We start from the raw sequence: 18545 nt of genomic DNA on the forward strand, positions 1-18545 counted from the left end.
TTAAAGGACCCCACTTAGAACTAGGGGAGCAATGGGCAGTGGCAGCTTGTCCTGGGCCTACCCCTTGAATATGTCTCTGGTGACCCCTTTTCTCTGACTTCACATTGAGCTAACAGCAGCAGCACTGTCCAGGCTCTTCTGCTGCTTCTCCCTAAGCTGTCCCTTGTACCACTGTCCCCAGCCTTAATAAACGCACTCTGCAAATCACCTCGGATTGTTGGGGAATCTTCCCTGCACGAAGTCAAGGACCCACACACCACCAGTGGGCCCGAGGCAGACCTGCTCTGGGCTTGTTCGCTTTCCAGTGAGGGTGGCGCCTTGAAGCCTGGTTCTCCAGTGTGAAAGCCCTCCCGCCAAAGGCCAAACAAGTTGTCCTCTGGGTTTTCATGGAGGCTCTTCCAGCAACCAACCCCCACCCTTGGGATGGGTCCAAAAGTCATTCATTTACATAACAAAACACCTTTATCACTTTCTACACTTGTGAAATTCCAAAGGTTCCGGGAGCTGTGAGAATGAAGTCCAATATAATTACAATATTGCAACAGGCCCTTAGGTCATGTTCCGCCTTTAAGGAACTCTTCCCAGGAAGAGACAAGACCACCGTACCGTGCAAGTGAAGAGAAACCAGTTAGGAAAGGTGGGCCTTGCCTCTTGGGTGGAATTTGGAATGAAGAAGGGCTTCTCAGGCAAAATATAGTAAGTGGTGGAGGAGGCCAGAAGTGGCTCTTTGCTGTGTTTTGGTGGGATACTTTTCTAAGCAGAACTGAGCACATACAATGAAAAGAAGGTTTCTTGAAGGTTGAACTGGGGGGTTGGTGTCAGAAAATGGAGGTGGGGTTCTGGATTTAACATAGAAGACTTCAAAGTAAATCAAGTGTGGGATAGAAAGTGTGGAGTTTGGGGTCAGACAGGTTCTGAAATTTACTCGCTGAAGATACTAGGCAGTTAGCTGACCTCATCAAAAGAATTAATACCAATGACTTTAATGAGAATAAAGTGATGCACCTGTCACAGTCCCAAGACTAATACCTGGCTCATACTACATACCCAAGAAAGATAGGGAAAAGGCCTCTGGCACTTTGAGGTACAGAGGTGGGGATAGGCTAGTCATGGAAAACATGGCTACTGGATTCTTGCACAGTCTAAAGCACAGGTGGTAAACACAAGACCTGCAGCCTGAAACCAGCCCCTCCACCTTGTTTTATGTGGCCCAGTACCTTGTTTCTACCTGGTAGTAGTCCTGAGCTCCTTGCCCCTAGTTAAGGAGTAGTTACATTTATACAGTCCCAAAATTACATTCAGCCCATTGAAGGCAACCACGAGGCTGATGTGGCCCCTGATGAAAATGAGTTTGACACCTGGTCTAAAGGAAAATCTGGGGATTTCCAGTCAAGGTGGCAGCGTAGGCAGACATGGCTCACCTCTTCACACAACCACATCAAATTTACAAGTAAAATATAGAACAGCCATCACTCAAAACCGTCAGAAACCGAGTTAAGTGGAAGTCTGACAACAAAGGAATGAAAGAAACCACATCCATCCAGACCGGTAGGAAGGGAGCGGATGCAAAACAGGCTGGTCCCACACCCATGTGTGGTGGAAAAAGATTTGGGGGGGATATTTTGGGTGCAAGGAATCCCAGCCCAGGATTCCAGTATCAGGAAGATAAGTCCCCACAACATCTGGCTGCAAAAACCAGCAGGGATTGAGTCAGGGAAGAAACTATGCACAGACTCACCTCCTCAGACTCACTCCGAGCTCCAGCGCGGAGGTGGCGGCTTGAGGGCACCAGTGGTGTACAGGGAGAAACAAGTGTCTGGCATCGAGGCAACCGGAGGTCGTTGTCCCTTTTCTAAACTCTCCCCGACCAGAGCCTCCAAGCTACTGCCATCGACCTGGCTAAAAGTGTTTGACCCGCCTTGGAGATCCCCAGAGACTCCACCCCACCCAATTTATAGGCCCATACAAGCTGCTTTTCCATATGAATGGCTGGTCTTGGACCCTGCTTCACAACTTCCTAAATCCTCTCAAACAAGCAGCAGCTGACCTTAGTGAGCCCCTCCCCTGGCACTAGCAGCAGCCAGCCTAGATTCCTAGCTTGGCTTCACTAGGGAAGCTCCAAGCCCAGCACAACTAGCAGCCATCTCAGATTGCTTTATAGCTCAGGCAGGGTAGCTTCTGGCAAAAACACGGGTGAGGGCTGAACTTGCCCTGCACTGCCTGGGAAATTCTAGAGTCTGCATACACAGTGGACAGCTACAGACCATGTCAGAGCACCACCATCCTGCCCCTTCACAGCTGATCCTCCATGAAAGGGCAGAGGTTGGTGGTAAGTGGCCACAGCCAGTCCTTGTAGCTGACCAGCCTGGGTAACTTCCTCACATTGATCTGCTGACAGCAATTAAGGTTTAATTACAAGAGAAAGGCATACTCAGCCCACATGAAAGGTGCACCTCGAGTACCCAGCTTCAGGGATAGGGGAGGCTGGGCCAGTAGACCCTACAGGACACCTACTACGTTAGGCCACACTACCAAGACAAGGAGTCAAAGCTGCTCTTCCTAATACATAGAAACAAACACAGGAGGCTGCCAAAATGAGGAGACAAAGAAACATGGCCCAAATGGAAGAACAGATCAAAACTCCAGGAAAAGGGCTCAATTAGATGGAGATAAGCAATCTATCAGATGGAAAACTCAAAACACTGATTACAAGGATGCTCAAGGAGTTTAGTGAGGACCTCAGCAACATAAAACAGACCCAGTCAGAAATGAAGGATACACTAATTGAAATAAAGAACAACTTACAGGCAAACAACAGCAGAGTGGATGAAACCAGGAATCAAACCAATGATTTGGAACATAACAAAAACAAGCAATCAGAACAAGAAGAAAAGAGAATCCCAAAAGATGAGGATAGTATAAGCAGCCTCTGGGACAACTTTAAGTGTCCAACATTTGCATCATAGGGGTACCAGGAGAAGAGAAAAAAGAAATTGGAAATCTATTCAAAAAAATGACAGAAAACTTCCTAATTTGCTGAAAGAAACAGACATGCAAGTCCAGAAAGCACAGAGACCCAAAGAAGATGGGTGCAGAGGCCTACTCCAAGATACATCATAATTAAAATGCCAAAGCTTAAAGATAAGGAGAGAATCTTAAAAGTAGCAAGAGAAAGGCAGTTAATTACTTACAGGGCAGTTCGCACAAGACTGTCAGCTGATTTCTCAAAAGAAACTTTTCAGGGTAGAAATGTTTTAGCAAGAAATATTCAAAGTCATAAAAAGCAGGGACCTACAGCCAAGATTGCTCTACCCAGCAAAGTTATAAGTAGGATCTAAGGGCAGATAAAGAGCTTCCCAGACAAGAAAAAAGTAAAGGAGTTCATCATCATCAAATCATTGTTACATGAAATGTTAAAAGGCTTAAGAAAATGATCAAAACTATGAACAATAAAATGGTAATACATATCTATCAACAATGAATCTAAAAAACAAACTTAGCACATAGGAACAGTGACAGAATCATGGATAAATTTGATAAAATATTAATTATAAAAGCAAAACTAATTCTTGGGTTTAAAAAACTTTTATTAAAAATTTTACAAAAGACAAGTTAAATCAGCCAGATATTTACTGTAATCTCACAAGTTACAAAAATCAGGTATTAAAATGCTTATGGATTTTTTTAACAGTAATTCCCTGAGGATTTTGTGTCTACATCTATCAAACCCTTTCACCATGCCCAGTATGAACTATTTTTTAAAAAAGTTCTCTCATTAAACCATAAAACATTTTAAATTGCCACACCATAAGCTTTAATCGAGTGATACTTATTTATATTGCTTTAGAAAAAGGAGGAATCTATTTTGAATACAAATACATCTAACAAAATAGCCTTATGATGATTTCGGAAAGAAATGCAGCTTTTTCGTCAGCATGGAGGCAAAGCAGGGGACCTGCTTCTTCCCAATTGCACTCAGGTCTTTGCAAAAGTCCACTCGGCGCTGAGAAACTTTCCTGTTCACCAGTGTGAGGAGTTCTGTGAACTCCAAGGAGGAGCCGAATTTCCTCAGCATCTCACACAAATCTTGAATGTACCAAGAGCCATTCACAGTTTCCCGATGAGAATAATAACCTGAAAAAAACAGGCGGAAAAGGTCAGTGGAGTTTTCTGGCTTTCAGTTACTGTGACTAGAAACACCTGTATAATTCACTGCTACACAAGTCTGAATGCTCATAAAACCTTGGAGAAGACTAAGGGGTATGCAAGATACAGTTTTCACATTTTCCTCTGTTGACCGTTGTCACGGGAAAAAGTTAATTCTATACAGTTCAATAAAAATAAAGTTAATTTTATTTAGTTTTCTCCATTACTTAAAAGTTTCCAAGAGTATGGTAGCTAAGTAATGATTTTGAGAAGAGATTAGAAAGAATGAAAACATAAAATCACTTACTGCAAAAAAAAACACAAAGAACAATCATCATCAAATATTTTTCAACAAAACCTCCCACCAGTGTGACAGTGATGACAGACACTATGACTATCAGGTTGCTAATATGAAGACTTGTAGTTTTTAAACTTTTAGTTCTCAGGGGTGATTTCTCTATAAGGTATTCTCACATCTTCATGTTTCTCTCTGTGCTGTGTCATCCAAGGAATCTATTCAAAGCCTGTGAGCTTCCAGACCAAATCACAGTGTCCTAATATAAAGACCAGCTCCACATGGAGCCCAGGTGAAACCTATAGGAATTTGGCCAGGAAAGCCCATTCCACGTTTGTACTGGACACCCACACACCTTCTGCAACAGAGTAGCACATGAGGAAGTCTGCTCCGGCAGGAAGTGTGTAAACTGAGGCTGCGTCCACCTCGGTGACGTTGGCCTCCGGCTTGTTTGTGCAATGATCCACGACATCCAAAGGAATGACTGGCACATCATGCTGGCTTCCCCGACAAGCCTACGAGATGGAGAAAAGCCACTTCCTTTACTTACCTACTCGTTTCTTCCTGACGCTTAATGCTTACAGCGGATGTACAATTCAGTAGACCTTTGTGTTAACATCGACAGAAGCCAAGTTATAGGCACGTCAAAAATGAAGCATTCAGGTTAACAGTAGACTAAAGCTGATGGTTTTTTCCTACTTACATTTTCTTTCAGTGTTTTTAAAATATTGGCATCCTCAACTGTACACTAAATCCTGTTGTTTGAAAGGTACACCATAGAGCACAGAGCTTCTGTGGCTTAAAAATTCCTTATAGATAAAGGATAGCATAGCATCAAGAGTCACCCTTTCTTTTAAAAAGCTATAGTATTTGCCTAAATGTTTCTATTCAATCAGAGATGTTCCCAGATTGGGTTTTCCGTGCCTACCTGCTGCCATACACTGATGAGAATGACAACACTTGACATGAGAAGACAAACATCAATGCGCCTTCTTCCTTTTGCTCCTACTTGAAAGTGAGGTCTCATTCTTATCTGCTAATTCTGACTCACACAAACGCTAGTGTCGACTTTGTCCCTCCCATTCCAAAATGTGTATGATGAAGTCCTAACCCCCATTGCCTCAAATGTGACTGTATTTGGAGATTTGGTGTTAAAAGACATAATTAGGGTAAAATAAGGGCATCAGGGTAGCCCCTAATTCACTATGACCGGTGTCCTTATAAGAAGAGATTAGGATACACACACACAGGAAATACCAGGAGACAGAAGGATAAGCAGTCAGTCAACTACGAGCCCAGGGGAGAGGCCACAGTAGGATCCAGCCCTGTTAACACCACGATCTCAGACTTCTCCAAAACTTGTAAGAAGGACTTCCAGCCAAGATAGAGGCGTAGGTGGAAACACTGTGCCTCCTCGCACAACCAATTTTAAAGACAACAAAGTTTTAGTAACAAAAACACAACCAAAACACAGAAAACTGAACTGTACGGAAGTCCGACAACAATGAACCCTTCAGCCAGACTGGTAAGAGGGGCGGAGTCAGTGGCTGGCGGAGTGGGTCAGGCAGGAAAAGGTGGCTGGCCGAGGCGCGCAGGTGGCGGCTGGCAGATCCCAGGTGTGGGATGGCAACAGGCAGACCCAGTGGGGGTGCAAGGTGGCTGACTGACCGGGGTCACACATTTCTTCACAGATAAACCAGGCCAAGGGGCAAGCAGTGAGACAGACCGCGCAGGCTAGGGCCCCAGTGACGGGAATTAAAGCCTAAAAGCACCAATTGGGAAAACTTTCAGGGTCGAGGTACCAGGAGAAGCTCCTAGACTCACAGACGGTTTCTTGGAGAGACCCACAGGGTCCTGGAGGGTGCACAGGCCCACACACCCAGGAGCCAGCACCAGGGGGGCCCGGTTTGCTTGTGGGAAGCAGCAGAGGGGACCAAAATCCGAGAGAAAGTGGAACAAATGCCATTGTCCTCCTCTGACCCCGCCCCCACATACAGCATCACAACCCAGTGACTGGGTAGACCCGCCCTGGTGAACACCTAAGGCTCCGCCCCTCATACATAACAGGTGTGAACAGACCAAAACAGATCAAGAACAGCTTGAAGCCCCAGAGCCAATAATTCTAAGCAACCAAGAGATAGCCAACCTATCAGATGCACAGTTCAAAAACACTGGTGATCAGCATGCTCACAGAACTGGTTGATTTTTGTCACAAATTAGAGGAACATATGAAGGCTAAACTAATTGAAATGGAGGGAAATGCACAGGAAACCAATAGTGATGGAAAGGAAACTGGGACTAAATCAAGGGAGTGGACCACAAGGAAGAAAAAAATGGTCAAACAGAAAAGAAGGAAGAAACAAGAATTCAAAAAAATGAGGAGAGGCTTAGGAACCTCCAGGACATCTTTAAACGTTCCAACATCTGACTTATAGGGGTACCAGAAGGGGAAGAGGAATAGCCACAAGTGGAACATTTATTTGAACAAATAATAAAGGAGAGCTTCCCCATTCTGGCAAAGGAAATAGACTTCCAGGAAACCCAGGAAGCTCAGAGAGTCCCAAAGAAGTTGGACCCAAGAAGGAACACACCAAGGTACATCATCATTACATTAGCCAAGATTAAAATGGAGAGAATCCTAGAAGCAGCAAGAGATAAGAGGACAGTCACCTACAAAGGAGTTCCAATCAGACTGTCAGCTGATTTCTCAAAAGAGACCTTACAGGCAAGAAGGGGCTGGAAAGGAGTATTCAAGTCATGAAATCCAAAGACTACAACCAAGATTGCTCTATCCAGCAAAGCTTTCATGTAGAATGAAAGGGTAGATAAAGTACTTCTCAGATAAGGTTAAGTTCAAGGAGTTCATCATCACCAAGCCCTTATTATATCAAATGTTAAAGGGACTTATCTAACAAAAAGAAGATAAAAACATGTATAGTAAAATGACTGCAAACTCACAATTATGAACAATCACATCTAAAACAAAAACAAACTAAGCAAACAACTACAACAGGAACAGAACCACAGAAATAGAGATCACATGGAGGGTTAGCAACAGGGGAGTTGGAGGGGGAGGGAGGGGCAAAAGGTACACAGAATAAGTAGCATAGACAGTAGGTAGAAAATAGGGGGAGGGCAAGAATAGTAAAGGAAATGTAGAAGCTAAGGAACTTACGAGTATGACACATGGACATGAACTACAGGGGGGGAATGTGGGTGGGAGAGGATGTGCAGGGTGGAGGGGAGTGAAGGGGAAAAAATGGGACAACTGTAATAGCATAATCAATAAAATATATTTAAAAAGATTATAACATCATCAGTCTTACCTGAATGATAAATATCTTGGGTTTTCCAACCAGGCTCTGACACTTGTCTCCTTTGAACAAGCCCGTCAGTGTCTGAATTTCAATTTTTGCATCATATGCGTAAATGTGATTGCCTTCGCCATGACTCAGGAAAACACACAAAAAGCAATCGGCATCTAGATGGCTAGTGGTTGATGCTATAAGGCCCAAAAAATTCATACAGAAATGAAAATAAGATGCTTATTATCTACATATTAAAATTCTACTGACTAATAGTAAAGTAATACATATTAACGAAGGAGGGAGAAAATTGGTTATTCTTATAGTAAACGCAAAATGTCTGCAATGAAACACAACTTATTTTAGTCAAATAATTTATACCATACTGTACATGATGTTTTTTAAATCAAAACTATTGAAGTCCTTAGTTTTTCTAAAACACAGAAAAATGACATGTAAAACATAAAGGGATATTATAGGGAACCCCCTTCAACATCCAAGTCATCTTGGCACTAAAAGTTTTCTGAAATCAGCAGAGAGCTTCTCAGAGCAGCCTGGAGAGACCCAGAAACTGCTACTTAACAATTCCGTATGTGCTGCTGCACCCTGCACCTGCAATGAACGCAGTGCCTTTAGCACGTCTATACAGCAGTTGGAGCTTCCAAAAGAGTATGAAGACATGAGACTGATGTCCTCTAAAGCTTATGAGCAAGCAAAATAAAAAACTTGGTAAGCAACCAGTTAAAATCAAAATCATAAACAGATTAAAAAAGAGTGCTGGTGTAGAGGTTCCTCAAAAAATTAAAAATAGAACTACCATGTGATCTAGCAATTCCATGTTTGGGTATTTATCCAGAGAGAATGAAAACACAAACTTGAAAAGACATATACACACCTGTGTTCAAGCAGCATTACTTATAACAACTTACATATGTAAACCATGTAAGTGGCCATTGATGACTGGATGGATAAAGAGATTGTGGTGCATATATGTGCAACGGAATGTTATTCAATCATAAAAAGAATAAAATCTTGCCATTGCAACAATAGGTACGGAACTACAGGGTATTATGCTCAGTGAAATAAATCAGAGAAAGACAAATACCGCATGATTTCACTTATATTGAAATCTCAAAAATCCAACCAACCAACTAAACAAAACACCAAGCTTACAGACATGCAGCACAGATTGCAGGTGCCAGAGGAAATAGGAGGGTGGAAGTGGGCAAGGTGGGTGAAGGAGTCAAAAGGTACAAACTTCCAGATATAAAATAAGTCATGGGGATGTCATGTACAGAATGGGAATGACAGTTAATAATACTGTGTTGCATACTTGAAAATTGCCAAGAGAGTAAATCCTCTTTTAGGATTAATTTTTTAGAAAAAAGTCTTTATCACAAGAAAAGAATGCAGTAACTATGTATGGTAAAGCATGGAAACTAGACTTATGGGGAACTAGAGATCTCTCAATTATGTTGTATACCTGACACTAATACGTTATATAGCAATTATATCTTAAAAAAGAGCTCTGAAGAAAGTTTAAATTATATAAATAATAGTCCGTTGCCAAAAGACTTGAAAATCCACGGCATGCAGTGATTATTATGATAACCATAAATTCTTAAAATACCTACTGCAGTGATGTATATATTAAGAGATCCTGTATGTAAATCAACAGTATTTTGAAGTCAGTAAAAAAAAAAACTTGGGTGTGGAAGGAGTCAATGAAAAAATCACTGCCCAGAATGCGTAGTGTTTGCATTTTAGACTTTTAATTGCCAAGTGAAAATATTATTTCATTCATTTCTAGAATAATGGGCTATAATTCATGGCATGCTAAATATACACTTTAGAGGCATAATACTTTGCAAGGGTCTCTAAAACTGGTGAGTAACATATAAGCAGATGGGCACAACCAAAAACCTTTAACCTGCACTAAATTAATTGGTAAGACTTTTTATAGCACAGTTAATTATTTCCACCTGTCTTTTCAGATAGGATAATTAAAATACTCAATCCCATCAGAGGAAAATGAACAGGAAAACAACTTACCCTCATGAATTGTGAGCAACAGTTCTTCTGCTCTAAGATCATTAAAGCATTTCACTTCAAATCCTAGATCTGACAACCTGGTGATAGATTAAATTGTGTATTAGCTTATGAGTTACTGAAAGCTGTCACATACCCCACATGAGGAATTTAGATGCATTTTATAACACGAGTTGTCTTTTCTTTAGGGGGAACAAAAAATCAAACATGATAATGATCATTTTCCCGGATCGCCCACGATAAGAAAGGGTAATGATGACTGACTAGCAATGACGACTGACTCAAGTTAGAATACTGGGTCTACGATGCCAATCAGGTGACCCTTGAACGACAAGGGTTTGAATTGCAAGGCTGCAGATTACACAAACTGTTTTCAATAACTACTTGTACTGTTTTCGATCTGTGGTTGAGAGTCCGCAGATGCAGAGGGCTGACTATGAGTTGATGTACATTCTACACCATTTTATACAGGGGACTTGAACATCTGTACATTTTGGTATCCAAAGGGACCCTGGAACCAATCCCCTGTGGATACTGAGGGACAACTTAGGTTTGGAGGAGTAAAAAGTTAGACGTGGATTTTTGACTGTGTGGGCGGTCAGCACTCTTAACCCCTGAGTTTTTAAGTCCACTGTGTATCTGTAACAATACAGAGCTCGTTAACATTGAATAGAACAGGGTTAGGAAGAAAACAGGCAAGTTCTTAGGGGTGGAGGCTGTGTCCACCTGAGGCTCAACCTCAAATACTCTTGCTATTTCTTCAGCGCAGACCAGTTTCCACAAGCAGTTGTCACTTAAATATCTCATCATCTTGACCTGCAGATAAAACCACTACCTGCGCAGGAGATTGTCCCTGTCCGCATTGGTGCCCCGCCTCTCCGGCAGCGTTAAGTGCCAGAAGAACCGCTCATGATTGAAGATTAACGCAAGTCCTCTCCTCTTGTGGTCCATTTTGTACTTTTCTGCTGGATCAAACATTTCACTGTTAATGAAAAATTTAAACAACAATCAGTTTAAGTCATATTAAATGATGAGCTCCTCACAGCCCAGGGAGGCCTGCTCTTCCTCCTCCTCTGCCAGGCTGCCAAGGTGCTGGTGTGCACCAGGGAAGCCTCTTGACATGCTAGCAAGGACAACCCTGAAATATTCCTGTGCAAGCTGGTAAACAGCAGCCATCGTGCGCACCCACCCACAATCCACCTACAGGGGTCTCTCCCCCAGGTCTCCAGGATCCAGCCACCAAGGACCATGGCCTGCCCGGGGCTCACCTCTAGCGCTAGGGCCCATGCCACACCAACCCTTAAACATTCTGAACGTCACTCTGGGTCCTTTTACAACCAAGGCAGGAAATAATCTGTATTATCCTCAAATTAACTCTCCAAATGCTAGAACCTGACATACTCAGTTCTACCTTCCAGTTTTCAGTCCCTTTCTTGCTTTGATTTTTATAATCCAATGATGACCTCTGTAGGAAGAGGCTTTTATTAGAAAACAGCATACTTTTACCTTTTATAGAAGGCATCTGTTTCTGTTATATTTTGTTCCTCACCTATTAAAAAAAAGTTGATCTGTGTTAATTAATTTGTATTTTGACTTATGGCTGTGAATCATAGCCAAGACTCCCATCTGGATGTCCAAGACTCTCTGTTCTGGCATATGAAAAGTAGGGTAAGGGAAATTGCTTAATAATAAATGAATGAGCTAAAAAGTAATGGCTTAATTGCTTCTCACCTCCAACTCTTACCTGCAAAAATAGCAAAAAATATTAAACAGAAATGGAGAACATATGCAAATGAATTCTTGCAAAATACGCCTAGAGTAACAGTTTTTTGGTTATGGAACTCAAAGGAAAGTGTTTTTGTAAATAGTCTCTGTAACAGAAGAAATTAAGTCATTCAGGAGAACTGAAACACACCGCATGGTTATTACAGGAAGAGGCTGAAGTTTGGGTGGCGGAAGGGAAGGGGCAGGGCAAAGGCTTAGACTTGGATCTCCTGAATGACACATTTGTCCTTACAACACTATAACGGAGACCCTCTGCTCCCAACTCACGATCAGACTTCCTCACCCTCTGGACAACCTTTCATTGAATCCCTCTCCATTCCCTAGAACGGTACTGTGCAACAGGACTTTGTGTGATCGTGGAATTGTTCTATAACCGTGCTGTCGAATACGGTAGCCACTGGCCACATAAGGCTTGTGAGCACCTGAAATGTGGCTATTGCAACTGAGAAACTCAATTTTTAAGAAAAGACTTTATTTATTTATTTTTTAGAGAGAGGGGGAGGGAGGGAGAAAGAGAGGGAGAGAAACATCAATGTGTGGTTACCTCTCATGTGGCCCCCACCAGGGATCCGGCCTGCAACCCAGGCATGTGCCATGACTGGGAATCAAACTGGCAATCCTTTGGTTTGCAGCCTGTGCTCAATCCACTGAGCCACACCAGCCAGGGCCTCAATTTTTAATTTTATTTCAATTAATTGACATTTAAATAACCACACATGGCTGGTGGGCAGCACAGTGAGTCTAGCATCTTCTCCAATAAGGCTCCACATACCCATAATTTGTTTTCACTTGATAAACTCAACAGTTCAGAAGGGAGACAGAAAATGAATAAAAATACTACCAGTACAGTAGGACGCACCTCAGTCGAGGTCTTTCAGGAAGAAGGATGGACCCTACGACACAGGCCCCTACCATTACCTCCTAGCCAAGAGTGTTCCTCCCACTCCATACTTTCTCCCTGGCACCCGACTACTCTAACCCCTTATTTCCTCACCGACAAAATCCGCCCTGGGAGTGAGGGCGAGCTGTGGAGTCCAACCCAAGTGCCTCTGACCAGTTGTGCTCAGCCCCATTCCTCCTGGAATTCACCCAACGTTGAGAGCCAAGCAAGACCCCACTAAGGCGTCCTCTTGTCCAATAGCCCCTAAGTCAGTTTTTATCCACCTCTGCATCAATTCCCGGCCTGGGTGATAAAACGAGATCCCTGGATTCTAACCCAGACTCAGAGAAAAAAAGTCCTGGGAGAGGTGACGATGTACATTTCTGACAAGGCAATCTTTACTCACACCACAGACTGGGAATCAACAGCAGCCTCTCTAATGCGTGGTCTCCATCTCCCGAGGCTTCCACACACTGTTCTCCACACATTGCTCCACTGAAACTCTCCGCCCTGCTCTACCGGGATACTTCCTATTCCACACACACCGCTCTATGGGAGCTATTTCCTACTCCATACTTGGCTCTACTGGAATACTTTCTACTCCACACACTACTCTTTCGGGAGACTTCCTACTAAGACAATGCTCTACCTGGAGCTATTTCCATACAGCACACACCCTTCCATAGAAATAGTTCATATTCGTCAGTGCTCTACCCAAGGATACTTCTCGACTGCACACACTACTCTGCACGAATGCTCCCCACTAGACAGTGCTCCACTCGGAGATATCTTCCTTTCGCACGCAGTGCTGTACCAAGGATACTTCCTACTCTCCCCACTGCTCTATCTGCCACTGCACAAGCATACCCAGGATTCTTCCCAAACCACACATGACCCACCTCATACAATCTACTGTCCTACACCATGCACAAACTGCTCTATCTGGAATTCCTCCTACTCCACAAACTGCCCTACCAGGACACTTTCTAATCCACAGTCTGCTCTGTGGCAGATACTTTCTACTCCATAGAGTGTTCCATCGGGATGTTTCCTACTTCACACACAGATCTACCAATACACTTCCTACTCTCCCTACTCTACAAACTGTTCTACCCAGAATACTTCCCACTTCACACACTGGTCTACCTGGACACATCCCTCTCCTTACTGCTCTCGCCAGGACACTCCATGTTCTATACAGTGTTTGCCAGGGACACTTCCTCCTCCACATGCTGCTCTGTGAGTAATACTTCCCACTACACACGCTGCTCTTCATGGATACTTCCACTCCACACATACTCTACTATAGATATCCTACCCCCCACACTGCTCTGCTGATACTTCCTACGGCACACACTGGTCTAATGGGATACTTCTTGCTCCACTTAGCACTCTATCAAATACTGCTCTACATACATATTTCCTATCTACCAGGATATCTCCTACGCCACACACTGGTCCAACAGGGTACTTCTTTCTCCACATACTGCCCTACAGGTTACTTCCCACGCCACACACTGCTGTATCCAGGATACCTCTTTAATCCACCAACTCTCCGGCCTGGAATACTTCCACTCCACACACTGTGCTGTGGGGTTACTTCCTACTCCCCATACTGCTCTACTGAGGCAGCACAGCAATTTTCTCTCTTTCTCTTTTCAAAGGCATTCCACATTCTACCTCCTTTTAATAACCTCGTCTTATCGTTAAAGCAATTATATTAAAAAGAAATAGAATAACCTAAACACATGAAATCCTTGTTTGCGAGCCAGTCACTACCTTCACCCCTGGAAAGCCTGCACAATTTGGAGAGCACTGCGTCTCTGCTGTGGTGCACAAGGATGTAGTAGCAGACCTGGCAGCTTACTTCGTCTAGCTTTTGTACCAAACTAAATCAAGTCTTTGGGCATGGAAGCGTTGGTGGAGATGTACGCTCAATTGGGTCTTTAAAGTTTGTCTTTCATGGTCCCAGGAAGGAGCTTCAGTTTGTCCTAGCCAGGTGTAATTCCAGATGTGCATCTGGGTTGTCACCCGATACTGCCCTTTGCTTCATCAAGTCCTATCAATTTAGGAATGATAGCTAGTTTTCAGGAGTGATAGGTGGTAGTTTTAAGTAGCTCAAGATAATCTGTTTAAAATGACACTCATTTTCAAAGTTAACAAATTAGGCATTCTCAGTAAGGGATTCTGGGAAAGTGTATTGCTATTATTATTAATATTATGGATTCTAAAAACTTTAGTTCTGATCCTGGCCAGCTCCAACCTTCCCTTTAATATAAATAAATGTGCACCCTGCATCTTGCAATACTAATTAATGACCAGGTCCAGATGCCAGTCTAATCTAGCAATCTGTTTTATCAGAACAGAAAGCCCTGGAGACAGAACCTAAGTTCCAATACTTTCCTGGAGTTGATAAACCTTGCCCAGGCTTCAGATATAATACATCTTGACTCTGTTGGTCACTCTAAGCTGTATGTACCAAGAGGACAAGTTCTCAAGAAGGCTGCACTTTAAGAAGTACCATTATACTGCATGACCAACACAAATTGATCAAAAGGGTAAATGGCTTTGTTGACATGGAGAAAATAATTTTATTTAAAAACGTATTTATTTTTAGAAAGAGGGGAAGGAAGGGAGAAAAGGACGGAAAACGTCAACGTGTGGCTGCCTCTTGATCACCCCCTAGTGGGACCCAGGCATGTGCCCTGATAAGGAATAGAACTGGTGACCCTTTGGTTCGAAGGTTGGCATTCAATCCACTGAGCCACACCAAGCAGAGAAAATAAATTTTAATAAGGGAGATAACCTATATTTATAGCTCCCTATTTAATTGCAGCCCGTTTAAATCTGACTCTTCACCTCTTCACACTTCTTTGCTCCTTAAATTAAATTTTTACAGAATGAATCACTCCTTCTTTCTCTTCACCTTTATTTGATATTTTTCCACATAATCCTACTAGCTTCCAGTTGTTGATGGTCTGGCCTTCGATGCTTTCTCTCCTTGGGCTCCACAGTCCCCTGAAGCCTGAGAAGGGCAGTGGAGTTGGGATCAAAAGCCAGGTTGCCTGTGAATTCTAGTCTCTGCACCCAGTCACCACACTAAACCCTCTCCCACCGGAGACAGACCATCTCTACCGTCCTAAACTAAGCATTCATTTCTCCAAACTTCATCATCTATTGTCACAGCCTTTATTTACTGCGGTGCTTAGGGAATTTTACCCATACTCTCTATGGGTAAAAATTAATCCTAGAACAAACTGGAAAAGGATGGGGTGGACAAAAAGAGAGGTGGGGAGGGAGGAGGTTGAAGAAGGAATGTGATCAAAAGAATGGATGAGGGGGTGCTCTGCCTAATAGTCGGGCATCCGGGATCCCTGCCCTCGTTTTCCACCCTCCACCACAGGTTCCAGAATGGCCTGCCTAGGGCCCTGCACTGCCCGCCTAGGGCAAAGCCACTCCTTGAATGACCTTATTATGACTTTCTACAACTTGGCTTTGGGGCAAGGCTTGTTCTGTGCAGCGAAGAATAAAACGCTCTAAAATAAAGGCACTCTGAATGAACTGGTAACACATCAACCTTAAAATAAAAATAAACCTTATCAGTAATTTAATTAATAAGCGACAGCGAAGAACGTTCTAAAGTACAAGTTCAGCAGTTGATTATTTTGTAGAGACATGGCGCTGTGGTTTTAACTCAGACCCACAGGTGCAGGTTTTCTGGATGCAGGAGAAGGTTCTGATTCTGGGTTCAATACCCAGAAGGGCCTGGCTTTGTCTCCAGGTTAGCCTAGCCACAACAGGGGCCAGCCGGTCGGGCCGGCTTCCACTACTACAGCAGGCAACCTCTTCTTTAACTTTTCCTTAGAAGTGAGAAAACAAAACCGGATCCAACCTCCAAAAGTTAACTTTTCATGGCCAGGTGTGGGGCAAGCCAGGGCCGCGGGCCCAGCCAGTTACCGCTTACGTGGCTCTGCGCCCCGAAAGCGCTCCTCTCTGGAAGAGGAGGGGCCCGCCCAGCAAAGAGGCGGCGGCGAGGAGTCCGCGACGTTTCCCTAAACAAAAAGCTTCCCTGCAGGACCCGCAGCTTCCTCCGGCTGCCCAGCAAAGCCGGGAAACCCCGCGCCCCAGAGAACCCCTACCTGCCAGGCCAGCCTCTCGGGGCCCAGGTACCAAGCTCATCGCGGCCCGAACACAGCGTCCACACCCGGGAGGACCCCGCTTCCTAGAGCCGGACCGCAGCACCGCCCCTTCCTCCACCCTCTCCGCCCCGGCCGGTGCCTCCCCAGGGTGACGGCTCCTCTCCTCCCTCCTGAGCCCGCAGGGCCTGGAGCGCCGCGGGGCGGGGCAGGGAAGCGCAGTCCGGACTGCCTGGGGCCAGAGAGACAGACTGGCTCTCGGGCCAGTCCAGCCACCACCCGAAGACGTGGGGCGGCTCAAGTAGAAAGCCCCAGGCGATGGCAGATCACGTGCGAGGAGCTGAGGCTCCCTCAAGCCCACCCCAAACATTTGGTCTTCCTGACCAGCATAAGGGTGAAGGATGTCGTTTGTCTTCGTGTTTCAGATTGTGAACCCTTAGGACTAAGAAGAGCTCCTGGTGGTTAACTGGGCCCCAACAATAGAGCCCAGCAGCCATTTCTGCAGAGGCCTCCCAGGGGCGCCCAACATTTTGGCGTCTCTGGGCCACACTGGAAGAGTTGCCTAGGGCCACACATTAAATACACAAACACTAACAAAAACTGATGAGCAAAAAAAAAAAAAAGGTTTTCAGTAAATTCATGACTTTATGTTGGGCCACATTCAGAGCCCTTTCGAGTTGCGTGGGCCCCACAATGCCGCAGACCCTACACCCCTACTAAGTAACCTGCCAGTCTGAGGCTCGGTGGAGCCGAGAGCCAGCCCGAGTCCGGTTTAAACCAATAGGACTGAGGCTTTGCTCATCCAATTGGAGCTCACAGGTTTGACCAATCAGGGGCTAGAGGTGGGGACTTGTGTCTATACAAGCCAGCGCCCAGCTGGCTCAGGTGTTTGGCTTTACACCAAATACCTGAAGCTTTGTCGCCTTGGCTGAAACAGAAGGCAGTGGTGGGGTAGGGTGGTACAGACCTCTGACTCCTCGCAGCCCTTCTTTTTTCACAGAGGTGCTCTTACACTATTGAGCTGCTCCATAGCAGTGCCATGTTGTATAACTGTTGTGCTGTTTGCACTAAAGGTTCCTTCTTCACCACACTGATCTTGTTGGCGTTTGAATTGGCACTTACCATGCGCTGCAACGTGTAGGTCTTTCACCAGTACACGTTACTTTATAGGATTTATAATAATTTATTTTAAACGCTGCTTGTATAGGGCATGTGGGCCAAAGTAAACTAGAGGCCACTGCAGGATTTTCACGTCTGGCTCTTGTAGGTAGAGCTAGTGAAAAGCTGCCATACATAAGTGAGGTCATTTTAAAATAGAACAGAGCAATCATTCCAGAGGAGCCGCTTGCATGTCTTGCTCCTACAACCTTTGCAAAGTTTGAACTGGGCAAAATAATATTGTCTTACAAACAAATGTAAAGCTAACAGGAAAGCAGGTATCCTAACCATGAAGACTGATGGTTATGGACATTCCTTAAAATCCATAACCAAAGAAATGGTGAGTCATAATCTTTTTGCCGTTGGAGAGTCCTGCTTTGATGTTGATGGAAACAGTATCTGCGAATCACAGTAACACAAAGTGCAATAAAATGAAGACTGCCTATGTAGCTAAAGTAATACAGTTTGGTAACACCAATAGAAAAGTCCTTCCTTCTATTCATATAATTATTTTTCTTCCTTTTTCTCATAGAAATGCTATTGCCTTTGCCCTGAAGTTGGAACACAATTTGGGTTTCCAACTGAATCTATGCTCCTGATTGCAATTCTGTGATCTCAAATAAGTGCTTGTTGCCTCTCACTTTGACTTATTATTTTTAAATGAACAAGTTGTTGACATTCTGTCACCAAAAGATTTATTTGGGAAAAATAAAGAAATTCAGTCTGATGCATGCAGATATGGTGAGCCACAGGCACACACTGAACTGGACCAAGACAGGGAAGGAACTTAG

The 18545-nt window shown here is 44.0% G+C and overlaps 1 protein-coding gene across 2 annotated transcripts; it reads right to left on the reverse strand.

Moving 5' to 3' along the window:
- Positions 1-3575: 3575 nt before the first annotated feature.
- On the reverse strand, positions 3576-16733 carry CASP6 (caspase 6). 2 transcript variants are annotated; one of them, XM_053657048.1, is made up of 7 exons: positions 16600-16733; positions 11302-11344; positions 10631-10777; positions 9799-9875; positions 7768-7943; positions 4797-4956; positions 3576-4134 (listed from the first exon to the last, which is right to left on the reverse strand). In XM_053657048.1, the coding sequence occupies exons 1-7, from the start codon at positions 16637-16639 to the stop codon at positions 3896-3898; spliced, it is 882 nt and encodes a 293-aa protein (XP_053513023.1). In that variant the 5' UTR covers positions 16640-16733; the 3' UTR covers positions 3576-3895. The 2 variants fall into 2 exon arrangements, with proteins under 2 accessions (XP_053513023.1, XP_037011973.1); XM_037156078.2 differs by lacking the exon at positions 11302-11344 and having other exon boundaries at positions 16600-16706.
- Between the last annotated feature and the right edge of the window lie 1812 nt (positions 16734-18545).

The sequence above is a fragment of the Artibeus jamaicensis genome, unplaced genomic scaffold (genome assembly GCF_021234435.1).
Source record: "Artibeus jamaicensis isolate MK-2021 breed Jamaican fruit bat unplaced genomic scaffold, CSHL_Jam_final scaffold_3222, whole genome shotgun sequence".
Classification (NCBI taxonomy): domain Eukaryota; kingdom Metazoa; phylum Chordata; class Mammalia; order Chiroptera; family Phyllostomidae; genus Artibeus; species Artibeus jamaicensis.